Source organism: Gadus macrocephalus, chromosome 7, assembly GCF_031168955.1.
Source record: "Gadus macrocephalus chromosome 7, ASM3116895v1".
In the NCBI taxonomy this organism is placed as follows: domain Eukaryota; kingdom Metazoa; phylum Chordata; class Actinopteri; order Gadiformes; family Gadidae; genus Gadus; species Gadus macrocephalus.
Genome location: NC_082388.1, coordinates 15,059,732 through 15,087,685, shown reverse-complemented (window position 1 = coordinate 15,087,685; position 27,954 = coordinate 15,059,732). Strand labels below are relative to the sequence as shown.

The window sequence follows — 27,954 nt, the reverse complement described above, 5'->3', positions numbered from 1 at the left end:
TAAACTGTGTATTTTGTTTATTTAGGTAAAGCATACGCTACACGTGTATTTTCCCTTTCCCTCTGGGCTAAGCCCCGGATATTTCAGAAACACCCCTGGTTACCGCAATTGTTGTTTTAACTCTCCAGACTGAGGCACTAATTTTTCAACTTAAACATGATGGTCTCAAAAGGCTAGATTTGAATGTGCATTAATTCATTTCAAAATAGCAGATGTCAGTTGCAAAGGGTGTGGTTGAGGAATTTAAAGAAAAATATATCGGAGAAGGTTCATCAGATTATCATCTTTTAGACCTAATATAATAATAAAACCATCAATACATGCCATTTCACCTGCAGACCTTTCAACAAAAAAATGCTCTCATCCATTTCTCAGTATTAGTATCATTATATTATTAAACCATGTAATGTAATGGCATAAATACAATGTGGAAAGTGTAAAAATAAAAACGGCAAAAAAGGAGGATACTTGAAATTAAATACAGGTACAACTAAACCAACCGCTGGACCGTATGAGTATTACATGGTAAAATAGCAGAATATTGGGAAAGGATGTGTCATAGCGATTAAGGACAGTTAAAAGGGGACTCAAAGAGTTCAAAGGCAATACTCCAGTTTTTTTGCACTCATTAGGGTCAAAGAAATGTACATTTCCTCTTTTCGCAGCAATCATCACAATCAAAACACGACCACTGCTAAGTGTGTCAACTGCTCAAGCCACCGGAGGCGTCAACAAGAGAGGTGCAACTAGTCACAGGAATAAAGCAGAGAGGCTACAAGACACATGTACATATAAACAGATGTATATATTACAATCGCAATGAATAGGGCTCCCCTCCAAAACTATTCACAATAACTGACTGGAGGAAGGAGGGGTTGTAGAAAAAATGAAAATCATATTCACACACACACACACACACACACACACATACACTCTCACACTCATACTCTAACCAGATATTTCAGTTGATTAAAATCTGCCCGATTATTTTTTGTATGTTGCGTGTTTTGTTTTTCTTCTAGAGCAAAGAGGATCATTAGAGTTTGGGTGCACAGAGCTTCATATTAACGGAGGAACTTCCGCAGATTCAGAGTTTGCGGTTCAATAGATCATCAGTGAAACATCGTTGCGACACAATTGTCACTCTCCAACAATCTTTTTCGTTTTTTTTGTACTCCCTTTTATTTTCCCTCCTCAGCGCTGCGAAACCTGTATAGTCAGTCTGGATAATTTGTTCTCCTAGTGGCATTTAAAGTCTTTGAGTCCAAATATAATTGATTGTAAGGTGTAAAATATCAAGACCAAAAAGTAATCATAATCTTATCATCATCAAAACAGTTCTATGACTAATAAGAAATCTGAACTAGGGCTAAGGACAAGTCCAAGTCAGTAAGGGGGTATCGCAAATCCTCAAGACGTAACCATAGCGAAACTATTGGCTACTCGTTTTATTTAATTCATTTTTGTTGTATTGGCTCAAGATCACACTCGACTACATATAGGGAAAGCAATGAAGAATGTATTGTTTGCTGCTCCCCTTATCAGCTGGAGCCTATTCTTGGCTAAGCTTGATTGCTGTTGGACCTAATCCTTTCAGGCTGTTCTGATGTAGGAGAAACATTTTACAGTAACTACCATTTAGTAATCATTTATTCAACATAACTTCATCTTGGATCATCAAGTTATCGTCAGTGAACCACTTGTTGTCCACAACCGGCTTCAGGCATCGTGGGCAGAACTGTGCCAACAAGCAGCAGGCTAAACAAAGCTTAAGGGACAGAGAGCCGTGCTTCCAACCATAGGACTAGGAATCTTTATTCCCAGGAACTGCTTTTCAAGGAACTGAGTACTGGGATAAGCACTGGACAACATGCTGCCAGGGGAATGTCTTTGCCAATCTTAAACTTAATGTGATCCAAAGCTCGTTTGGCTTAGGCAAATTGTGAATTCAATATGCTTATTAGCCATGTGCATACTGAACCATTATCATTTATCATAGCCTTAAGAATCTGAGAAAAACTTTGCTTTCAAGTCTCTAGACAGACTCAAGTCAATTCTCAAGAAAGTCAAGTCAACATAGCAGGGGAGTCCAAGTTAAGTCTCAATTAGCGACTCAAGTCTGAGGCCATGTCTGCACATACTATATGGGCATTTTAAAGTATTTTCTATGTTCGGCCTCCCAGCTACACCACAACGGCATTTCATTTCATGTCACTGAAAACAACGTTTCTGGAAAACTCCTTCCAGGGTGAATTTTTTTAAAAACAGTTCTTTCTAGTCGTATGGACAAATACCACATGTTTTCAGATGTACCAATGTACATGGGGAAGAGGCCCGAGTCTCAAGTCCTTAGCTGGCTAATTAATGTTTTGAGGAGAAGGAATACTGCGAAACCCCTCAAAAATAAAGAGAGCAAGAGAGAGTGATCTACTGGTTAGTACAAGCTATCAATTAGTATTTACTCATCCATACTTGCAATGTGGTATAAATGGTGTATTATAACCCTGCATGGCAGAGAGAACTTAACCCATACTGGTTTGTGTTTAAATGTATGTATACTTCATACACACACTATTTATATACTGTGTGGGTGCATGTGTGTTTGGATGGGGAACCATGCAGCTAGACAGTTGTGTATAGTCTATATCTCATCATACCCTTTGAAACTGCTTTTAGTCCCTTTCTCTCTGAGATGGCAGTTCCGTAAAGTCTGTCCTCCACAGCAAAAGTGAGAATGTGTGAGAGAAGCGAGAGAAAAATCTCCCTCCAAAAAAAAAAAAAGATTATTCTCCTTTATCTTCTTCCATAGTGTGGATCCAGACTTCACCTCCACTGACAACCAAAGAACCCACAGCCATCACTACTGATACGACACAGGAGAAAACATTTCACACTTTGCCACGGAAAAAATTAAAAATAAATACGGCAGTCATAAATAAATCCTCCAGGGGTACCACACCACCTGTAAGAAATAGAAAGAGAGACACATTAGAATATATGGTGGGCTGTACATTTTTCCAAGATGTAAAAATGCAGACATTTAAAAAACTAACAAATTGGAAAGCAAAATAGCACATTTGATTCTTGATGAGTGAGTAGTGTTTTCTCTGTAGCCAATAGTAATTAGCAAATATGATCATCAGCATGCCATACCAAAACCGCCCGGCCACTTTTCTTTTACCTTCCACAATTGTAGAGTGTGACTAAAGGCGGCCGCAATCTGAAGGCAATACAAATCAGCCCATAGGGGGCACTACGACGATGGATTGAAAAAGAACACTTTGAGCAAGCATGGAACTTTCTATGTGTACTGAACCCCAGCTGAGGCTAACCCTCGGTTATTACCCCGATAAAAACAATGGGGTTGTTATGGTCTGCTCATGGTCATGATGTTTCTTTGGGGCTACTTACCTCACACAATCACACATCCTTCAAGGCCAAAGAATGAAGGCAAGGGAGAAGAACAAGAAAAGAAAGAGGAACTGGGGACGAGAAAGAGGAAGTCAGTCACGACGGAGAAAGAAAGGGACGGATAAAGAAAGATGGACGGAGAGAGAAACAAATAGTGGGAGGAAGAGAAGAAGACAAAGTCAGCATAAAGAGACTGAGATATATATATATATATATATATATATATATATATATATATATATATATATATATATATATATATTAGAACTGTCAAGCGATTAAAATATTTAAGCGTGATTAATCGCATTAATGTCATAGTTAACTCACGATTAATCGCAAATTCTTTTTCTATGCTAAATATCCCTTGATTTTTTTGTCCCATAATTCTTCTCATTTTAATTCTCTTATCAACATGGTGAAGTGCATCGCCTTGCCTTGTGCAAATGATTTTTTATTGATAACAACATTGGCATATACTGATCAAAACAGGATGATACAAAAAAAGAGCCTATAGTGCAATTAAACGACTGCATTGAACAAATGTCATTTGAACATAGCAGTCAGGCTACTGCTTCTTTGTTTTGAGCCAAAGAAAAAAAACAAATATATATATATATATTTTTTTTTTTTATAAAATAATTGCGTTAATCGCGCGTTCAATTTTTTGACGCCGTTACATTTGGTTTGCGTTAACGTCGTTAATAACGCGTTTAACTGACAGCTCTAATATATATATAAATATATATATATTTATATACACACAACATATATATATATATAACATATCTTTACATTGGTTATTAATGATTGGACAATAACAACAATAACAGGTGTTATTTACCTTTTCCTCTAAATCTTTTATTTGTCTCCTCTGGATGTCTGTCTTGTTTTCCAGGTCACGGATTCTCTGTTTGGAAATTGCCCAAGATGTTAACACAATGTATCTTTTGTACACACACACCATACATACAGACATGCATAAGTAGCAATCCCACAATTGAGTGTTCGTCAGATTAATATATTTGTGATCGTGATATATTGTTGTGTAGATTGGCACCACTAGATTGAATTCCAGCAATTCAGCAGAACTCACACCTTAAGACAATTAAGTAAACCCATTTTTTGTATGATTAATTGGTGATTTTTTTGGAAGTTCAAATAATATGACTGCTAGGGAGAAAGATAACCATTTACAATTAATTAGTTTTTCTTATTATATTTATGGGTGTATTGTTTACTCTTGTTGTAATTTTCCATACATTAACCTATTTTAATAGTATGGTTATTATGAAATTGAGCACCTTCAATTGGATATGTTTCTATTTAAACAATGCTTATTTAAACTTGGTGACATCAGAATTCTAACAAAAAACGGTTGTGAAACTAAAATGAAACAGCACACACACACACACACACACACACACACACACACACACACACACACACACACACACACACACACACACACACACACACACACACACACACACACACACACACACAGACCCACATTTCCACATGCACATCATAGCACCATCCACACAGAGCCACATCCACCCTGTCTCTCCGCCCCCACCTGGTGCGCCTGGTGCAGCAGCTCCATCCTCTCCTGGAGGATCTGGCAGTCGTACTCGCGACTCTTCCTGAGCATCTGCCTCCTCAGCTTCTCCACCGACGTCCGCAGCTCGTCCTTCTGCAGCTCGTCCAGCGGCTCCCCGTACTTGATCACCTGGGGGGGGGAGCAACCGACTTGCATCAGGACAGGGCATAGAATAGGGTAACTCATTTCTTTTTTTAAAAGCGTTCTTTGTCATATCTGATGAAATTCAACAGATTTTTCGAATGTAAAGTCACCTCCAAGAAAGGTGTTGGATATGAATATGTTTGTACTAACCTTGTCTTGCTGCAGGGCATTGTAGAGTGTGGCTTCTAACTCCTGGATTTGCTGTTTTAGGAAAAATACATGTATGTGTTGAATATTGCAATGACATTATGACTTTGATAAACAAACAAATATTGAAGGGTGCACAGTTGTAATGTATTTATTATATTACATTGTCAATCAATTGAAGAAAGGAAGAAACACCTCATCGATACTTCAATATATAAGAAAACATTTAGTAAAACAAAATATAGCAAGACTCAAACATGCACACCCCACACTCTTACCAAATAAGCCTGGTCCAAGGTCTGTTTTCTGTAGTCCAGTTCCTCTTCCAGATACCCTTTCTGCTTACAGAACATTTCCTACGGACAAAGAACAGCAGAGGTTACTCTTGCGATACATTTGTATTATTTGTGTGGCTTGGTTAACTAAATTACAACATGATACATCATAACAGTGATTTTTTTCCCCATACATTCAATGCGACCCTGCTTTAACACCAACATGTATCCCTTTGTGGGAGAGTGCAACTGTCTGGCTGAATGTTAGACTGCAGGGTTTACCGCAGAACAATTGTTGGGGTTGGTTGCTGTAAATTTGTGTGATTTTAAATATACAAATATTTAAAAACAAATAAAGTGCTAAACAACAAGGTAGAAATATCACTTGAAAACAGGAACAGTCAAAGAATTCGTGCAATTCGTGCAATCTTTGTGCAGTATCCATGGCTATTCCGTTTAAAAAAAAAGACAGAATGCTTTGTTATAACGCCTTGACAGCGTTTATCCTCTGCTCGGTCACATTGACTTGCCATCTCTATCTCCAAGTCTATCATCTTCTGGTGCAGTGCCGCTTCTGTCCCTTCGATCTGCTGGATCCACTAGAGGGCGACAAACAGCAAGACAACAAGGCATTAGGCTAACGTTTTTTTTCTCCAGTAGTTCACCCAACTCAATGCATTGGTAAGGGCTTACCTTCTCCGCGAGAGACAACACAGTGCTAGCCTGAATAATGGCCACCTGCTCTTCATTACGTAGATTCTGGAGAAAAAAAAAATCGGTTCGCATTTTATTGAGTTTTAATAAATGCATTATTTGTACGTAACAAAACACAAACAGCAACAGCTCAACTTACTCCGTTGTCTCCGAGAATATCGAGCAGTTTGATGAGATCAGGTATGCACACGTCCTGGGGAGAAGAGCGAAGGCAGGCAAATTGAGATCACGATATAGATGCTTGAGTATACTTTGGCGAGAGTTGGGTGGTACCTTTACTCCTTCCTTCATGCAGTAGATCTGCAGCGCGCTGACACCTTCAGAGAACGGGTGCAGCCGCAGATGGTTGAAGGGAGGGGAGTGCCTTTCACGCTCCTGAATGAATAAATTAAAAGTTAGATAAAGGTGCTGATCAGACATTATAACATTTCTGAAATCAATTAGAATAATGATAATTAAAGCTGCAAGCAGTGTTTTTAGGTGCTAACCCTATACAAATCCTTATAAGGTTGATAACGATGGGTCTTGTAGTTATGCTTTGTTTTCATCTTCAATTGATCGCTGTAGACCCCCTATAGTCTGATTTGGATGAACTTTAGACGTCTGGCCAAAGGTAGCCCCACCTCCTCTAAGAGTCCACTTCTTAAAGATCATGGAGGACATATGTTTATAACATACAAAGTATCAGGAATGTAGGTCACTGCAGGTTTTTTTCACAACAGAGAAACTTTGTAGGTATGTTGAATATAAAATGCTCTGGTCACAAGACGCTTGTCAATAATTAGAAGAATGAACATTTCAAATTGGACTATTGTCGGTCTGACCTCCAGCTCCAGTATCCTGAACTCCAAGAGTTCGTTCTGATCCTTGGAGTCTTGAAGCTCCTGCTGAAGCCGGCTGGAATCACTCTCTGTCCTCTCCATCTGCACATGAGAAAGAGAAAGACAAAAAGAGGGAAAGAAAGAGGGAGCCTTTTTATAAAAAAGGAAGGACTGATTTTGTCTAGTGTGAGCGTCTTAACAACAGATCCAACAATAAAATGACAAAATCACTCGAGATTGACCTGATCCAGAAGCTCCTGGTTCCGACGCAGGAACAGCTGCTTTTCTTCCACCCATTTCGAGTCCTGAGCGGACACGATATATATACCAGATCAGAATAATGCAATCATTGACATTGTTTTCAAAAATTGAAAACAAAAAAGTTTTCAATTCAAATCACATAGAGAAACAACGACCTCCAGATAAAAAACTGTTTGACCAGGGGCCCATTATTCCTTTATTCACTTTTTGATATTGTTCATTCATATTTGATCCAAGACAAACCAGCAATGGGATTTTAGGGGCTTCCATAATAATTTTCTTCTTAGTGCACTGACTATTGTACATTTGATTTGTTGTGTAGCTGTGTGCGCCTATGTGTGTGTGGTAGGCATCGCACCTGCCCTTTGAGGTTCAGCTCGTTCTCTAGGTCCTCTATCTTGGCCTTGTAGCGCAGAGCGTCCGCCTGGAGCTGATCTTGGGCCTGAAAGGACAGAACAACAATGCAGGAATGACGCAAATACCAAGCACCCCTCCACTGCAATTCAAAATGTACAAATAGCCAGACATTTAAAGTTCAGTTTTATTCACAGATTTTGTCATCGTGGTACGGAAAGATTTAGACCATGATCTCCCAGATTTTTCAAAGGTAGATATTTGAGGGCGCCCCGGTGACTCACTGGGTACTATATAGGCTCAGTCCTGACCACAGCGACCCGGGTTTGAGTCCTGCCCGTCGTCCTTTGCTGCATGATCTCCCCTCTATCTCCCATCCCTTCCACTCTATCTCACTCTCTAATAAAGCATAAAAATAAATCTTAAAAAAATATAAAAGGTTGTAGTCTCTAAGTGGCAATGGAGACTGATTGGCAAAGTAGCATATTATAACAAGATATCCGTTATTATTTTCATATCGGTGTCGGTATATAATTTTTTTTTTTTCATTAGCATTGTTATCATTGTAGTTGAGACCATTTTCAAGCAAATAGCTGTAAATGTCTGCACTACAGGTGAACTGTTTTGTGGGCGGTCCATAAAGAGATAATGTTACAACTGATGTATAGACAACACGGTAACCAGAATCAGCTTCTTATATCGAGATATCAATTAGAAAATGGTTAAAAGTTTTGACACTTTGTGTCCTGGACAAAGTGCCAACCTTGCTCTTGTACGAACATGCCTACCTTTGTAAATGGTAAATGGACTGCATTTAATAGCGCTATTATCCAAAGCACTTTACAATATTAACTGACATTCACCCACACATGCAGACATTAACACTACGACGGCCATGCAAGGCAAAAGCCAACTCGTCGCGTCGGGAGCAGTTAGGGTTATTACGTTGTTCTTCAAGGAAAGTGATCGAATCCAAAGGAATAGCTTTAAAGAGACTTTATTTGTATAAAGTATTTTCGGTATGGTAAACTGATACTCTGAAGCAAAGAGAGATTGAAGATGTATCTTAGCACGTGCGAGTATTCTCCTAGCTGATCAATAGACCTAACCCTGTCCAAATAGCTGCCGGAAGAATTCTGACGATAATGTTCGATCTGTAGGCTTTTATGGTCTGAACAGCGCGGTCCGGAAGTAGTGGGGGGAGCCGATGTGAGATAACCCTCGGCTTTCTCGCCTGGTCTGTGGTGCTGCCTTCTGTGGCTAAAGTATTTATTACAGCCTTCAGTAAGGTCTTGCTCCCCTTGTGGCTATGTATGGTATTTACGGCTTATACGTTTGGTCCTGCTTCATTGGGTCTATGTGTGGGTAGCTTAGATTCTTAAAATACGTAACAGGGTAAGGTGCCTTGCTCAGGGACACCTGGATACGCAGCTAGGAGGAGCCGGGTATCAAACTAACAACCTTGTGGTTGCCAGCCAACCAGCTATACCTCCTGAGCTGTCAGCACAGGGGGGTGCTACACACTAGTAGTGGATGAGGTGTGGTCAGCACCCCACCGTACCCATACCCACACACTCTTTATAAAGAGCGCTTTTGGTAACCTTTAAAAGCTCTATAAATGCAACAAATTCCAACACATAGCTATTGCAACACCCTATTTCTCTATCCTCCTGCATGGTGTTACCTTGGCCTCCATCTCTGCATCCAGTAAGCCTCCTTTCTGTTCCTGCAGCAGCGCATAGGCTCGCTGTAACGCCTGGTACTCCCTGGTCAGCTGGCGAAACCGCAGCTCCGACTCCTCATTGGCCAAACCCTGGTTACACACACACACACACACACACTCTCTCTTTAGCGAAACAAAGCATACAATCGTAATATCATAATCATAGGGGATCATCAGAAATCATAATCAGAAATTATTTCTTGATCCCTAGGCAGAAATTGGGTCACATTACAGGCATTCCCATTCTAAATAATAAATGTATGCATGCATAGAATTTTTTATAAATAGAAAACGAAAATAATGAAAATCATAATCATTCATGCCTATGATTCTACTGTGAAGCATTAAGATCCCACAACAACCAGCGACATGAAAGCCCAGCTGGAAAGGTGAGGATGGGCGTCCTCGCTACCTGGTGCATGTCTTCATCAGGGGTAGCAGGGGTCCGTTCCATCCTAAAAGAGGCCACGGAGGAGGTCTCAGAGTCCATGGACTCCTCGTCATAGCCGAAGAATGTGTCCACCACGATGTGCCTCTGTGTGAGAAAATACATTTATAGATTAAGGAGATCATCAGAAATCATAATCAGATATTATTAATTGATCCCTAGGCGGAAATCGGGTCACATTACAGGTGCTCCCATTTTAATTTAATAAATAGAAAATAAAAAGTTGATGCATTATAACACAATATATAACAAAATATTGTGTGTTTGTAGGGAACATTTAGTGTACTGTGATTTTCATCCCAGGAACTTAACTTGAAGGCTTTGTATAAATTGTACATACACACATGTAGTTCCTATTAGCGCCACCAGAGGGTGAAATGCTCAAATAAATAATTTAAGAAAAATAAGTAGCGGTCACAGCAAAAATTATGGAATGTAAAGTAAGTGTCAACTGACACTTAAGGGATACAATCTTGAAACTTGACTGACACTTAACTTACACAAAATTTACACTCAATTGATTATCAAAATAATGGTGCTAACTTTCAAATATAGTCGACGACATTGACATTGTAAAACAACCAACTTAGTTCTGTCCCACGCATTATTAATAATAACTTGGATTAATATAGCGCCTTTCAAGGGAACCAAAGACACTTTACACATAGCAGACAAAACTAAATATCAATACAGTAACATAAAACAGATATAGCAGCGGTTGAAAAGGAAAGCACGTCAACAGTGAACCGAATCATAATAATTCCCCTCCCTTTTAGCCTTATTTCCTTGCTTGATTACCTTTATTGGCCTGGAACTTCTTTTATGCCTCTTCTTCCTCAGAAGTTTTTCTCTATCCTGAAAAAATAAATAAAAGAACAAAAAAAATATTGGTACATTAGTGATGAAATAACATATATATAACTATATAACATATAGTTGCAAGCTATGATATCAGGGTCCTACATACGGCGCCATGGCCTAATGCATACATCAAAGCAGACATAATTTGATATTGTGTGGTGTCTCCTAATATGTTTGGTTGACGTCAGACTCGAACCAGCGACCCCCAGTCCTGTTCCCAGCACGCCACGACACGTAAATGTAGAACTCAAAGGGCAGATCAGACTATATTTTGAAGAGGAGCAGTGTTGTGACCTTGTTAAAATGGCATTTGTATGCCTTAAAAACAGGTTTACTGGAAGTAATCATATATAACTGCTACTACTATCACTACTTCTACTACTACTACTGCCACTACTACTAATAATAATAACAAATACAATAGGGTTCCTACGGATTTAGCAGGACCCAAATCATCCATCCATTAACCTTCCTTCTTACTTTCTTGTCATTGGTCGTTTTGCGGAGCAGAAACTATTGTTGTTATTGCAAGCAAAACGTAATACGTGGAGCTCTGCACTCACTCTGGTGAGCTCGTCCACCATGGTCTGCTGCTCCAGGACCTGCAGCTTGAGGAAGGCCAGCTCCTGCTCGTCGTGAGCCTGGTCCAGGTCGTTCAGAGACTTGAGCTTCTTCAGCGGAGCGTGGGAGCTCATCCTCTCCTTCTGCAGAGACAGCATGGGACACAACGTTTGTTGATCAAATACGAAATGTCTCATGCGTTTAAAATTCCTCACAACATCTTTGCCGTAGGGGGGAGGGGCTTTGCCCGTATACGGGGCACTCTTGGGATTAATAGGTGAAGTAACAAAAAGCAGACTTCTGGTTCCTCCAGACACACACCATTTCCAGGTTCTCTTTGGCCAGGCTCTTGGCCTTATCTTCAAGTTTCTGAAGGGTTTGGGTCAGGTCGTCGTTCCTTTTGTTCAGCAGCTTGTTCTTGTCCAGCAGCGGCTTGCACTGTTTTTCTGATTCTCGCACTCGCTTCAGCTGGTGAAAGACAAATACAGTTTGAGCACAAAGCTTTTCACAATAAAGCTTTAATATTTAAGAATGACAATAATCCAATGACAGCTGGGACCATCAACAATTTTGGTCCAGGCTGTCAGCGTTACTGAATCTGACTTTTGAATACAGCTGTATGTGTGAATTACATTAGGCGTCTTGTATGTAAGGAAATAAGTAACAACTGACAGAATCAAGGAATTGATCAAATGTGATTCCAGAAATAGCATATATTACATGGCATATTATCAATCTGTAGCTTATACATTCCATATGTTTCTTAATACAATGTACCAATGAAGAGAAAAAAAAGTAGTCATTAGCCACACTAAACAACTCAATCCATGGATAAAGAATGGCTCATACCAACTCATTCCTCTCATCCACTAGGAGTGAGTTGCGGTCTTCCAGCTTGCGTATCGTTGAGTTGAGTTCAGCCGTTCGACGCTGGTTTCTCCTCATGTCCTGGTGTGATGACAAGACATTTAGAGGATATACAGAGAAAGAAAAGGCAAGGCTACCTGTCCCGGTATAACAGTTACACAATATGTAGAACTATAACACATTCTATCTACATTCATTCATGGTTTTTAATCTCTTATTTAGATGATATATACAAATGTTGACTTGGGCTATTTAGCCTAGGGGGCAGCCATTTGTCATAATCAGAAAACCCTTAGTAGTGAATGCAATGTAGAAACGCAATGTTATTCATTGTGCCAAGCAGAGAACGGAAGGATCAGTCACATGGAAAGCTCAAACAAACATCATTATCTATCCTTCTTTTAACAGGATCCAAACACATGTCGAGTAAAGAGAACTACCTAAAGTCTAAAAAAAACAACAACGCTGTGTGGGCAATATCATAACCATAGGCAGATTATGAGTTTGGTGTCTTCTAATATGAGCCACACCTCGACCGGAGGTGTGTGTAAAATCAAAGAATGCATGCCTCTAAAAGGCACGTCGATGTCATGAAATAATTAAGGAACGTTTGCTTCACAGACTAGTGCAACACATTACAACCCCATGTGGTTGTCCCCGCCCCCCACAGTGTGGGGCAGTGGAGCCGTGGTGCAAGAGAGGGCACTGGGCCTTACTGGACTGCCGCAGTGCTCCGCCCCGTCGCCCGCCCTGCCAGGGATCTCTCGCTTGGGGCTGCCCAGGCCGCACTCGGCCTCTTTGGCCAGGAACAGCTGCTCGTCCAGAGCGTCCTTCTGCAGCTGCAGCTTCTGCAGGTAGCCTGACGTCGACTCCAGCTCCTTCTCCAGGGAGAAGATGGAGCGGTCTTTGGACTTGATTTCATCCACCTGTGACGGGGGGGCGGAAAACAATGAGTTAGCTCATCTGTTCGCTAGGTTTGGTCACTTCACTGCCAGCAAGCTCATGGTAGAGGGTCTTTTTATGGCCTCCATGCCAATAAAGCAAAGTTGAGCCAACTCTATAGCTGAAAAGGGTCTAACATTGTTGATTTGGGTCAGGATACATTGTGATAATGAAATTTGTGCTTTATGTTTAAATGTTGACAATTATTTATATCAGGGGTAGGCACTATACCAGGATGAACGTGACTAAAGGTTTAATGTTGTGCAATGATATGGATTTTGCTATATGGTGGACATCGTTTTATATTCATGAATTATTTATTGACCTATCTTTTCGAGCAGACGTTACATGCCTACGTTGCGCGCATATAGCAACAAACAAGCGTGGGATTAGAGTTTCGGACACAGTGGAGTGTGTGTGTCTGTGTCTGTGTTTGTGTGTGTGTGTGTATGTGTGTGTGTGCGTATGTGTGTGTGTGTGTATGTGTGTATGTGTGTGTGTGTGTGTGTGTGTGTGTGTGTGTGTGTGTGTGTGTGTGAGTGTGTGTGTGTGTGTGTGTGTGCGCCCACCAGCCTGCGGACGTCCTTCTCACAGTCCCACTTGATCTTGGAGATCTGCTCCTGGTGCTGCTGGTGCTCCACGCGCAGGTCGCCCGCCTTCATCTTGTCCGACTGGATCATGTTGCTCAGGGCCTCGTCCGTCTGCTTCTTGGTGGACTTGAGCTCCACGATCTCCTGCAGCAGCTTCACCCGCTCCTGGTCGAAGAAGCGCCGCGCGTCCTCCTTGGCCTCCAGGGTCAGGGCCGTGCGCACCTGGAGGATGGAGGGGGGGGGGGACAACAGGTAACAGGTCAAGGGTCACGGGATCATACTGGGCTGTGAAATTCTTAGGACTAGGCAAGCAACAACTGCGTAGTAAAGCAAAACCAAATAGCAAAATATACACGACAATATCAACAATAGCAACATTCAAATAATTGAACAATTCAATAATTAAATAAAGCACTCCACTGATAGCATTATCAAGTGTAGGGGTGCAAAATTGACAGAGCCTACTGGAATGTTCAGGTATCAGAGTTTAAGTTTTCTGGTTGAGAAGCCTGATGGCCAGGGGTTAAAAACAGTTTGTGAGTTTGGTAGTCCCTGCCTGTCTGCTTTGGTAGCAGTGTGAACAGTCTATAGCCTGAGTTGCTGTGGTCTTTGATGATTTTTTTATGATTTTATGGGGTTTTGAACATTCATGCCTTTAATGCACATAATGCATTATTTTTTACTAATCTTCTGAAGTCCCTGCTCTGCGAACAGCCATAAGGAGCTCATAGTTTAATCCAAGTCCATAACTGCCTTTAGACTTGGAAGGTAAGAAGGTACATAAATATCACAGGACCAGATGAAAAAGGATTTTGATTTTTAATAAGAGACCAGCATAGCAAAGGACAAATAAAATATGTTTCTTCTCTGTCTTTCATTGTCTAAGTGCCCTTAAAGATATCCAGCTGATAGGAAATTAGACCCTTTCGAAGGGCAAGTTTGTAAATGTTTTCGAATGTAATCCCGTAAATAGTTAAATTAAGTTTGACTGTGGTAGCTATAACTTACTTTAACTTAAAAAGGGTTATAAAAAGAAAGTCATACAATATTTATAATATTGACATTTCTCTCAACACAGAAAACGAAAAGGAGTTTAAAGTATGTCTATTTCCTTTTGGATCATTTCAAAATGTTAGGGCAGACTGGCAGCCTGGGGTCTGTGCTCTGCCGCGCTGCGTTGTTGTTTATTCATTTGGTCTTCAGCACTGTCTCGCATTAGGCAGAGAAGAACTCTCAAACCTCCAACTACCCACTGGGCAGACGTCCAGCCCACTCCATCGACCGGGCTTCCAGCTACTCAGAGACAACCGGGTCAAATAACTAAGCGGAATAAAACCGGAGGGGCGGACTTTGCTTCTACATAAACAGGGTTGGTGACTTGGTGTACATATATCAGTGTTCGAGAAATCATGCAGATCTCACTTGGAAACCCTTTTCATACACTTTTCAACAACTTTTTTTTGTAAGCCAACTAGTGTCTAACTTTAAACGGACTGACTACCTGTAGTCAGTGAACTGAATATTTGTATGAATACAAATGATACATTGTATGAATACAAATACATCTTGAAGCAAGTGTGCTTCTCTAGCCATTCCCGGCTCAGTGTTTCCCACAGACCAGGTAGCAATGTGTGGTGCCCCCCTGGCGCCAGAGGGGGAGTGTCAGGTTCCGTGGGGGTCGCTGGAGTCAGTCATCTGGGTGTATGCAGAGTGTGTGCACTGTGCAGTGGGAGGCATTCAAACACACTTTCTAAAGCTGCCATGTTAAATATACACCTTTATGCTTATCGATTGTCACCTGATGAGACAATTTTAAAGCTACAAGCATTTCGAAATATTCAGCTCAATCTTAATTCTTTAACGTAAGTTCTTTAAGAGACCTTTTTTATAAGAACACTGCCTGGTTTCATTCCTTGCCCTAACTCCATACATTACATGGCAGGCCAGTATAATTGGTTTGCTCATACAAAGACCTGGACTTTATGTTGGAGGAAGACCAAAATTGAAAAAGTTTAGTTCTTACCTAAATGTTTGCCTATTTTAGTGGCAATCTTTAAAACTAAAGCTAGAGGTTTTTATTTTAAATGCTGAACTCAAGAACTACCTCAACCAATATCAACCTGTTCTTGTATTTAAAGGTTGGGTACGGAATTTGCTTTTTTGGCCATTTTTGCAAAATTACTTGAAATCCTTATCATAACCCGCTTACAGCCACTGAGTTAGAAGTACTGACATGAAAATTAAACAAGTCAATCATCTGTGGAACGGGCAGGGCTCGAAAAACTCCAGCCAATCATTTGGATTGCCACCTCGTTGCATTGGACAGTAAGTACGTCAATCAAACGGTCGTACTGCACTCCCCCTCCCCCGCGCCCCGCACGCGACCCCTTCGTGCAGTACTCGTGACCCAGAGCTCGTGACCCAGAGCAAGCTCCTGTTTGTTGTTATCCTGCGGTAGCTACTGGAACTAGTTAATCCACATTTGGACCTAGCAGTAGAAGACAATTTCCATGGCAGACAAGACGCCACCATCCCCACCACCACCACCACCACCAGCAAAGAGAAGGAAAACTCTTTTTCAGAGAGTAATTGATAATAAAAACGCTGAAAGAGAAAAACTGAAATCAAGAATAATCCTAGGCGCTGCTTTCGAACGTTGGCGGCAACTGAAGGACGAGAAGGGTCTAAAAACCGATGCTTGTGTGGCGGTTGACATAGTTTCAAAGTTTATACCGTTTATACTCGGTAATACCGGTGTTGAGACGAGTGTATTACTCGTTGTGAAAATGTCCACACCTCAGCAACCCTAGTGAAAACCAGGACTTCCAATACAATTATATGAAACAAACATACATTTTCTAAAAATAGCAATGATTTATGTGACCGTTTAATGTTTATAACATCTGGTGCAACCATAGCCGCGAGAACGTATTCTCAGCAGGGGGTGCTGAAAAAAAAAAACTCAGCCTGCACTAGACTCGCAACTCGTTACATTGATAAAAAAGATATATAGCAGCGCAGCTCAATTACCAGTGCATGCGCGCACAGTTGAAAATCGATCGTTGTGTTCACTTTCTTCACACCATGGTTCACATCCAGCTGCTCACAGAACAAGTTTAGCGCACCACCGCTACCCTCACACTTTTTCATATAACCTTTTTTCAGCACTAGGTCATATGAGCATTAAATAAATGCTGCGTCTCAAAATGCCTTGGACAGCAGCGAGGATGACTCGCTTTGCCACGGGCCGAAACAGTTCGGAGCGACCACAGCCAGAGCGAACACAGCGGGGCAGAGGAGTGTCAGGAATAGTCTTTGGTGTACACATCAGTACGGCCTATTTGCACTACTGTTTAGTGGCAATGCAGTGTTTTATTCTATGCCTTTTTATTTTCGTATATTATTTCAATGAATACAATTTATTTATTCAGAAAAACAAGATCTGGTCTTCAAATCTTTTTTCCAAATATAGGTCGTCTTACAATGGGGTTTGTGTTTATATTCGGACCAATACGGTACAGCGGGCGCTCACATGACGTTAAGCATTTCCTGGTGCATAATGTGACTCTTCAGAACCTAAAATCCCGTTTCTCCCCGTTGACACGACAACACATAACCGGCGTTTTCAGAAATCTCCACTTTGGCCGGAGTTTTTAGAAATGATCGTTTTCTGTGATAAGACAGGGCCTCGGACAGGGGGTGTTGCAGCACCCCCAGCACCCCTACTTCCCGCGGTACTGGGTGCAACTTACAGCTGAATGTAGTGCCATGTTGTTAAACGAAAACCTACGCTAGCCTGGCTCGCTCTCGCGCATCTCTGTTCGCGCTCGTGCATGATTGCGCGTCCAGGTACTTGGAATGGGTGGAGTCAGAGTCAGCGTTGAAGGAGAGGGGGTAGGACCATTTGAGTTGTGTATTTTCAAAATCTGCTGGCGTTTCGCAAATCGCATACCCAACCTTTAACTTTTTTGGTTAAACAAAATCAATGGCTTAAAGCATTTAGAAATATTCACAATATAAATATAATAATAAAAATAATAATAGTCCTTCAACCAATTAGACCAACGATTGCTTCGATTGCAACCATCGCTTCCCTGTCTTCATTCTGTTAAACCAGCCAATAGCGCGCCAGGGGGGAAAGCCAGCTTGGTGATTGGCTCCAGTAAAAGTGGATCGGAAACAGAATGAAATGTATTGCTCTCCAGCCCCTGCTGCAGAGAAAAATCAAATCGCCAGCAGAACAGGCTGAGGGTACCCAGTCCAACACCGTAGCTTATCTCAACTATAACCGCATTTCATATTAATCACATCTTTTGCTGCGTTACCAACTTTATCTATGCAGACTTAGGGTGAGGGATGTACAATATCAATAACGTTAAGTTCATAAGGGCTAACATTATCTTCTCTGAGTTAACAATAATTTTGGGCACTGTATATCATGCTAAACTCTGGTAAAACGGTCGCTGACAGTCTTCTCTGTGCCAAATATCCCGCTGCTTCGCGTTTTCCTTTCCTAGGCGCTTTGAGAGGAAGAGCGGGTGTATCAGCGGTTTATAAGTGTACCCGCGCACCACTGGCATGAACGTGCGCTTGTCTCTGTGCATGTTCGTGTGCGTAATCATGCGTTTGTGAACGAGAATGACGGGGAGAAAGAGTGCTGTGAGGAGATGAATGAACGAAACGATATTTATATTCGAAAATCGCAAAATAAAGTAAAAAGAAGCGGAATCAATTGGTGGCGCTCGGTGTTGATTCTGTGGCGCTGCGCCGCACATTGGTCTATGTCACGGGAAACACTGCGGCTAGACACAATATAGATTTTAGAGGTTTAACAAGTCAAAATGAAATAGTGAACCATGATTTAAGGCACGGCCCTCACCTTCTCGCCGCTGCCGTCGCGCATGGCGTTGAGCGCGGCCTTGAGCCGCTGGCTCTCCTGGTCCTTGATCTTGGCGTGGCGCGCCAGCTCCTGCTCGTGCTGCCGCGCCAGGGCCTCCCGCAGCGCCTGCACCTCCTTCTGCTTCTCCTCGTGCCACTTGGCCCGCTGCTCCGTCAGCGTGGCCGTGTGGCGGTGCTGCTCCTGCTCCCGCACCCGCTTCACCTCCTGCACCTTGTCCCGCTCCAGCTTGGTCACCTGGACGGGGGACGGGGGACGGGGGACGGGGGACGGGATAGTGGAGGTGAATGTGAATGAATGTTGTGTTGATTTTTGTTGATGGTGAATGAATGTTTTGGTCGGGTCCTACCTTGCATTTTTCCTGGTGGAGCTCTATCTGAATGTCAGTAAGCTTGGATCTGAGGTCCTCATTGGCCGCCTGTAGGGCAGAGATAAGCGCTTCAGGCTTCTCGCCCTTTGCACGCGTTTTCTTAGCCATGTCCTGGAAGACTAGTGAAGTACCACCGCCGCTTTCATTGAGACTTCACAGAATCGTTCCGAGGCTCTTGAGAGAATTCCAGTTTCTCCTCTTCCTCATTATCTTAGTAGACGCCCTGGCTGGCAGAGAAGAGGAGAGGAGAGGAGGGGACAGGAGAGAGAAAGAGGAGGTGTGGGAGAGAGACACAGATGAATATATAGTAGGCAAGGAGATCAAAGATACAGGCAGACGCGTAGTAGGAAGGACAACACACTTCGGATGATTTGGTTTCAGGTCTTGTTGTATTCATCAAATAATGGCAGTTAATGGATAGTTTACAAATTTTATCCGACATTTAATGGTTTATCAACACGAGGAGTACCTTAAATGCGTTGACAATTCTCAACAGGCAAAAGCTTCATCCCTCTACTCAACCATCGATACAGGCAAAGTTTCATAAAACCTCAACTGAAAATAAGGAATGGGATAGAATGGGATTATAGAGGACTCTACTGTGTTCATGATGTGCTATGTTTTGCAAAGCACTTATATATATATACAAAGTGAACAAAAATTTGATGGAGTTACAGACCGCCTGCTGTGCCATCTGACCGAAGCAGGCCGTAGTGATAACGGGGAAAGTTTCAAGATTCCTCTGTTGGTGGCCAATTGGTGTTATCGTGTGTATGCATTATGTATTATGTGGTAAACACGGATGGGAGCCTCTGTCGACATCATTGTGCAGACTGGTTGGATGTTGCAGAAATATTTGCACTTTTATTTGTTTGCATGAACATCTGTAAAACTGTGCGGGGTGATTGTCTTTACAGACATGTTAAAACTGTGAATGTTGAACCTCTACCCTGCCACGTAGTAGAATAAGCGGCTAAAGTGCGCCAGGATACCCCCACTTTAAAATCCAATTGGCTAAGAAAATATGCTCTGGGAGAAAATGTTATTGTAATTCTCATCCAGCTTAAAAGTGGCAAGGACCATTAATGGTCACACGAGGGGCCTGAAGGGCCCGAGGCTGCACAATCCAAAAAGAATAGACTCATCCCCCCCAACACCCTAAGATTGTTGAATGAGGTGCACCCGTCAAGCTGGTAAAGTCCGTTATCTAGGAGTATGAGCTGGGAAAACCTAAGGAATCTGAAAAAGTCGGCTCATGATCTGAGGTATACCACATAGTCTGTAAAACACGGTTCGAGGCAGTGTGATGGCATGGCCATGCATGGCTTCCAATGGCACTGGGTCACTAGTATTTATTGATGATAACGGGACAGAAGACAAAAGCAGCGTGTTTGGGATATGTTGTCTGCTCAAATTCAGCCAAATTCAGCAAAGTTGATTGGACGGTGCTTCACAGTACAGATGGCCAATGACCCAAAACATACTGGAAAGCAACCAAGGAGTTTTTTAAGGCAAAAAAGGAATATCCTTCAATGGTCGAGTCAATCTCCTGATCCCAAGCCGATTAAGCATGTACTTCACTTGTTGAAGACAACATGAAAGGCAAAAAAGAACCACAAACAAACAACCGAAGACAGCTGCAGTCAAAGCCTGGCTGAGCACCATACAGGAGGACACCCAGCATTGAGTCCAGGGGTTCCAGATTCAGGCAGTCACTGCCTGCAAAGGACTCTCTACAAAGTAACACAAATTGAAATTGTATTTAGGATTATGGTAATTTATCTAATTACATTTGAGACCCTGAAAATAGGGGACTGTACATAAAAATGGTTAGATTTTCCTAAAATTGTTGACAACATTATCAACATCTTCTGGTACCATCTTTGGTTGGTGATAACTGGGCTTAGAAGTCTTTTTAATAAGAAATGTATTAGCAGCTATTTCAATGATTAAACAAGGTCCAAAGATAGTAAAAGGCTCAACCTGCTGGTTGGTAATTTAATGAACATGATTAGTAAAGGTTGTGATGTTTTTTCCTTTTCTGTTCGGGTGAATTGAACGTACACAATGTCAAACCACCTTTTTGCTTTGAGAATATTGGAAGAAGGTGCACTCTCATACTATGTAAGCTGTGCGTCTACAGAACATTGAAGTCCTGCCTTGACCGAGTCGGACTCGGACAGATGTGTGACCGAGTCGGACTCGGGCAGATGTGTGGGTCTGAAAGACACTGGCAATCAGTTGATTAAAAAACACGATTCTGCCTCTTTGGTCTCCACTAATGTAATTAATATCCATACAGAAAACCTCCCTATCATCTATATAGCACTAACAATTGTTAGGTTAAGCCATTCTCCTACACAACAATGATAGCTAAGATAAGATGCTACACAATCTTAAGTAGGGATGGGAATGATCGATCATAGATCATTGATCTTTAAAAATGTACTCGATCACGCTATATTTTTATCGATCAAAAGGATGTTGTGTCGCATAGTTTGAGAACGGAACAGCCAGGCCGTTCCTTGGTTCTTATTGGAATTGGAGTACAGATTTTCTCTTTTTGAATTGTTTCCAAACGTTTAACAGCAGCATAGGCTAATTGTTCGGCTTTTACGTGCACCGCAGTCCTACATTTATTATTATTTTCAAGTAGTTCATCACTTAAACTGGCTTGTATGATTTTGTTGGCAATAAGTTCTTATTCTGAAATACAGATTTTTTCTTTTTGAAATGTTTCCCATTTTGAAGAGCTAATTGAAAAAACATGCTGTATTTTGTATTTCTACCAATGTTATTTTTTTAAATAGTCTATAGATAAAGTAACTATTAAATCAATAATTGTTATCGTTGATCGATCAAGGAAATTTCTTAAAATGCCAATCCCTAATGCTAAGTACTATTTTTAAGTGCAAGGATGTACAACAACAACATACATATAATGATAGACAGATCCAACTGTGCCAGCCCGTTAAAGGACTGCAGCTGTATCATCAACGTGGAATAGTGCCTTCTATATGCTCAGGAGGCTGAGCAGGAACATGTTGGGTGCATACGCTGGTCATTTTGAACTGCCTTCCACATTGACTGCCTACCAGTGGACGCTGATGAGAATATAATGAACTTGCAAAGAACATTTGAAGAACTCGCCCACGAAATAAGCTCCTTAGCATAGATGGATTAGCCTGTATGGATTAGGATTTCGATATGAATTGTAGGCCATTAAAGATTGGCCTTAGGAGTAGGCCAATCTATATTGGCCTGTATTGGTCTATATATAGAGCTCTGAAGAATAAGTCCCGCCTCCAAGGCTCCCGGTTCCATCGGTCAAATGTCTATGGGAAATAACATGGCGTTTTTGACTGATCGTACATAATATACTCTAAAGGTGGTGAAGGAAGGTGAAGTAAAAGCTGCATCACATTTTGAACTTCACACTTTTTCCATCTAGTTTCCACTGGGGTTTTGGATTGTCGGTGCCATTAAAATAGTGAAGGTTTATTAATGCTAACCGGGAGCTAGTACTGATCTGCGCAGACTTCATACGTCATGAAGTAGGGAGGAAGGAGTAGATGATCTTGCTCGCAACCAGTCACAACTTAACGTGATGGACTTTTTACGCGTGTTTTCATTGGTCTATAAAACTTAATCGCTGGCGAGGTTCAGCCTTTTTTTCCACGATTTAACCTTTTCGTTTGACCTTGACAAGAATTGGTTGTTATTGAGATTTAGATCGATTGAATCGATTTTACAAGTGAAAGAGCAGCGTTGGTGCCACTTTCGTAGGCGGGCTCTGGTGCCACTGTCTTCGGTGAAGACAAACTATGAAACATTGCTGTTGCTATGCAACCTTGAGAGTCTTGACGTCAGCGCAGATCCATGTTAGCATAATGCTTCTTCATAATAGTTAACTACTTTAACGGCATCGACAATTCAAAAACCCAGCGGAAACTAGATGGAAAAAGTGTGTAGTTCAAAACGTGAGTATGTTATTCAAAAACGCCATGTAATTTCCCATAGACTTTTATTTGACCGAGGACACCTTGGAGGCGGCACTTTAATTCAGAGGTCTATTGGCCTACTTCCACATTTAATCGATATTCGGCTGATCGCACAATTAATCTGGCATGTCCAAAGTCCAACACACCATCAGATTTCATAGGGCCCACAGCTTCTGATTGACAGCACAGACTCATAAAAAAGTTCTGAATTTCGCCTTTAACCGCATGGCAGCACTAGTCTAACTCTATAGGCTCTGTGATCTTGCTGTGAACCCCTCTCATTTAAGCCATGGCACCTGTAAATTAAAAGAGGATAGTTGACAGTGAGGGCCGACGCTTCCTGGAGATGTTTAGATGTGGACACACTATTTAATTTCACCTACACAGATGTATTCCACCTACGTGACATTTTACACATCTCAACCACTGCCCTCAAACCAGACCTGACGAGTCTACTGGAATCCAGATCTCAGTATCACCCTTCTCATTAGTATCAGTAAGATACCTGTTTCTAGGTCATTCTGAAATTCTGAGTGTCTAAATGACAACATCTGCCACTTTTAACAGTGAAAATCCAAAAGTGCACTTATAAACATATGGACTTGGACTTATGGCCCTTGTTGTATTAAACTTTTGGAAAAGTTTTGGCTAATAACTGCTGGTTTTGATTTGTTAAGATTTCTAAGATTGTTATCAACTTCATGGAAGTTTAAGGTATTCCATACAGTTTGTTCTGTTATCTGACTCCAGATGTTAAAAAAAGGCTGATTTATTGATTTTTTGTTTGTGACTGAGTGGCATTCATTTGGTTACATTACAAGAAAAAAAGGTTATTATGAAATTAAACATACTGTCAAATTTGGCCTTCTATAAGAAGACACCCCTGCCATAAATGTATCGGTTAGCGGTCCTGCCTGATAGCTTAAACATGATCAAAAAACATTAAAAATAGCTTGAAAGATAATATTAAACAGATTTACTGTTTCCACAAACACGGCACTTTGCTAGGCATAATATACAGTATATTTTTATTAAATATATGATTGTTGTTTTAACCATCATCAGTTAACAGCTGATGAGACATGATGTTTACAGTCGTGCTTTCACTGACAGGTCACCCAGTACGACTCTCAGCCTAGCCTACCCTCATGTCCCAGTGACAGCCCCAGCAGTAACACCCATCACCCCAGGGCAGAAGAGGTGGTTGCCCGCCAGAGTGATTCAAAAGCTATGGGGACAGACTGTGACCAGCTGGAGGTTGTATGGACGGGTCTAGGAGGGGAGAGGGATGTTCTAAATAAATAACAATGTGGAAATTGTCAAAGTTTGAACCTACTTTTATAACTGAAATTAAATGTAGTTATTACAAAGAGATTAAAGAACCAAAAATAAGGTACCATTGGGAACAGGTACCGAATTCGTTTCTGTACCAACATTTGATCAAATGTGAATGGTATTCAACCTTAAACATGATAAATAATTTAGATTCCTAAATGGAAGGGTTGCCATTTCTCCAAAACACGGGTGAAGAAGATGAAATTTGGATTGGTAAACAACTTTAGATCCCAGAACAGGATACAACTTTTGTATGGATGATATGTAGGATTGTAGCTTTGTAGCTTTGCAGAACATAATTGCTTCTGCATCATACATTAATAGACATTGATGGACTCAATGTTTAGTTTTTGTATTTGTTGTTTGTCTGTTTGTGTATTAATTTAAATCCACACTGGTATATAAATGGGCTAGTTAGTCTTCCGAGAGAGAGATCCTGACAAATAAACAACCCAGGTTATCTCTATGTAGACCTGACCTATTCCCATGTTTGTGTTTGTAGGCTTACTTATTATTTCACAGTTAATCATGAAGATGAGAGCAGACTTTTGATGCCCAAGTAGTGGACTAATACATATTGACGTATACAGCATGACAGAATGCTAAATATATTTGAGGGTACACAAAACGAATTAAAATAAAATAAAAAGCTGTGATGAATGACAACAATATGCTATTTGCTACATAACATAAAGGCTACCATAACATAATAGCATAGGCCTACTAAGCAAAGGTCAAGGGCTATCTGTAGTAGCATAAGCTACTAGTTTATGTTATGAAAATATCTGAGGTGGCATCCCTCAAAGGCGTAATTACATCAACTATTTGCTTCTAAAGCCCATCGTTCTCTATGAAAGCACTGAAAGCGTAAACAGGCTATACACAACTAGCATCAACACCATAAGCGACTATAGCGAAATACAATAGAAGATGTGTTTAACATGTTTAGCATTGTATTAGGTGTGCATCAATCGATTCAAATGGCTTAAATGCAGTCAGGCATTTCTTCACGTCATTTCCGAAGGGCTCGCTGTGCAGGCCAAGAGCATCCACCTCCGACAGACGGACAGCATATCATGCCGCAGGCCCAATTCATGCTGTACATTTACGAAATAACATTCTTTGTGCACTCTGACCATTTGTTAAGCAACGGCAACACTTTATCCTCATTCGTTATTTTACATCAACGCGACAGTGGATTAGGCTATAGATCATGGCCTACCACAGATGATAAATTCGGCTCAGGGAAAGGCCCATTGGTCCTACTTTTTCATTCAAGCCCTGACATTTGGGATTGAATCCGCATCCACTAAAATAATTACAACTCGAGATTAAAACGGGAAGTGCTATAAAGCTTCTTACCTGGTAATCGATGTACATCATGTATGAAGTTCTAATGTGTGTAACACCGTGTCCATCGCATCCGGTAGCACCTCAGCATCAGCAGCACCCGAGCGAAGAGGCTGTGGTGGAGAGGAGGTGATGCTGCCGCTAGACCCCGCCCTCCCCGCCGTGCAGTGATATTAGCTCATTGGTTACCTCCTGACCAGCTGTAGCTTGAATGGTGGTGCTAGTGCAAGTTAAATGTCCGCATGTATCTTTGTTTTAGCAGACAGATTTCTGCTCTCGGCGAATCCGGGTCACGGCGCCATTTTTAGTTCAGGATCTGTGGAGTTTATTCTCAACAAGAAAAATGACGCCTGTGTTTCCTTGTGAAGAATAACCCCAAAGATCATTAACTGCTGGGTCTCACTAACTACACACCACGACGCAGATCAAATCTATAGAATAGTCCATCCCAACAGTTATCATAAATGGAAATGAAACTGAAATGTTTGATTCGAAAATATGGCATCAAATATCCTCAAAAGCAATACTTCTTCATTTTTGTGCAGAAACACACACAAAAAAATAATTATCTATCTATCTATCTATCTATCTATCTATCTATCTATCTATCTATCTATCTATCTATTTATATAGATATAGGCTCAGTTTAGGTTGGTTCATGTTGCTCACTCAACCTCCTAGTGGTCACAGCCAAAATAACGCGTGTGTGTGTGTGGGGGGGGGGGGGGGGGTGGACTTGGTACCCAGGGCCCCAATGGGGGGACGAACCTCGAAAAGCCTGGGATCTTAAAGTAGCTTTGGTTGATATTGACATACCTGATCCATAAAATGATTAGGATTAGGTGTTAAAGTGTAAGAAAACCCAGTTTTAGCTGGAATTTGAACACCATGAGCTTAAAAGTGTTTTTGAAGAAATGTTTAGGAAGGAGTGGGGCTTGTTACTACCCACAGCAACTTTGTAATACTTTTTTAGTATTGTCTTGTATGATACTAAAAATCTTTATGAGTGTTATAATGAGCATAGCTATACATCATTGTGTGATATGCGCCACACAATGTGCCTCTTAAGCGTCTTATACTAAGAAGCTTAACCTTCACTCGGACGCATGCAGATAAACCATAAATAAACAGTTGCTCACAGAGTTCCACTCATCCACACATACCGTAGCGGTATACTATACGTGTTCAGAAAACCTCTCTCGGTGGTGATCATCAAAATCAACGGCTGTCCAGAATGAGCTCCACACATCCGCACATCCACACACACAGCATTGTACTATATTATACGCACATAGTACAAGTGTCCATGAAGCTAAACCCTGTCTCAGACCCTGCATTCAACCGCAGCAAAGAAAGAGCTTGCTCTCCGAGGCTATAGCTAGATGCTCCTTAAAGTTGTAGTACCAAGTTGTATGAGTGGTTTGGGGAGTTGTTGGGCCTGAGCGAAGGGTACGGATGGACCTAGAGATGGTCTATGCCCTGTTCTACTGATTGGAGCAGTGAGGAGCCTCTCAGTGAATTTGCTACAACCCCTTCTCTGTTTGAGGGGTCAGAAGTCATTTGGCCCTCACCTGATTAGGTGTAGTGCTGGCCAAATACTAGCCTCAGTGGTGGCCGGTCAGTAGAGGGCGCTAGGGCACGATAGAAACATTGCTAGTCAGGGCAGCCATGAGCCAATCTTGCCACATTTTATTTTGTGTCAGCATAGATTAACAATACCTAAAATAGACAACAACATGCCCTGAAACCTGGCCAGCTACAGATAGTCTGCATAAACCCCATCAAACAAATGATGATTTAACTGCACAACAAACAGCATTATTTCTGCCAAGATAATAATTGACTCAACATTTATGACCTGCTGGTACACTTTGTGTAGGTCCTAGACCCGGAATGTTGTATTCTCTAAAAGCAGTTCCAAAAACATGATCATATGTAACAGACAAGGCACATAGACAACTATATACAATTCAATTGTTAGTATATTATGTATTTTTTTAACCGTTTATGGTAGACGTTTTTGAACCCAGGGTATATACACTAGTGTTTTGAGTATCCAGTGCCTTTATAATCTCTCCCCATATTTTCACCTGAAGAGCATTTCTGTCAGATTAGCTACCCACTTGACTTCATCTGTTCCGTTTCATGGATTTAAGAGATTAAGAAACCCTGAATGGAATAGCATTCCTCCTGTGTGTGTGTGTGTGTGTGTGTGTGTGTGTGTGTGTGTGTGTGTGTGTGTGTTTAATCTTATCTTAATCAGATAAGATTAAAAATAATAA

The 27,954-nt window shown here is 41.3% G+C and overlaps 1 protein-coding gene across 2 annotated transcripts; it reads right to left on the bottom strand.

Moving 5' to 3' along the window:
* Positions 1–229: 229 nt before the first annotated feature.
* Positions 230–25,974, bottom strand: jakmip2 (janus kinase and microtubule interacting protein 2). 2 transcript variants are annotated; one of them, XM_060056842.1, is made up of 24 exons: positions 25,685–25,974; positions 18,966–19,209; positions 18,599–18,853; positions 13,699–13,941; positions 12,904–13,113; positions 12,170–12,268; positions 11,642–11,788; positions 11,323–11,463; positions 10,697–10,753; positions 9,863–9,985; positions 9,412–9,540; positions 7,732–7,815; positions 7,355–7,417; positions 7,116–7,214; positions 6,565–6,666; positions 6,431–6,484; positions 6,271–6,336; positions 6,108–6,176; positions 5,581–5,658; positions 5,306–5,356; positions 4,988–5,140; positions 4,253–4,318; positions 3,412–3,482; positions 230–2,962 (listed from the first exon to the last, which is right to left on the bottom strand). In XM_060056842.1, the coding sequence occupies exons 2-23, from the start codon at positions 19,092–19,094 to the stop codon at positions 3,432–3,434; spliced, it is 2,469 nt and encodes an 822-aa protein (XP_059912825.1). In that variant the 5' UTR covers positions 19,095–19,209; positions 25,685–25,974; the 3' UTR covers positions 230–2,962; positions 3,412–3,431. The 2 variants fall into 2 exon arrangements, with proteins under 2 accessions (XP_059912825.1, XP_059912824.1); XM_060056841.1 differs by having other exon boundaries at positions 18,966–19,213; positions 25,685–25,973.
* Positions 25,975–27,954: the final 1,980 nt, after the last annotated feature.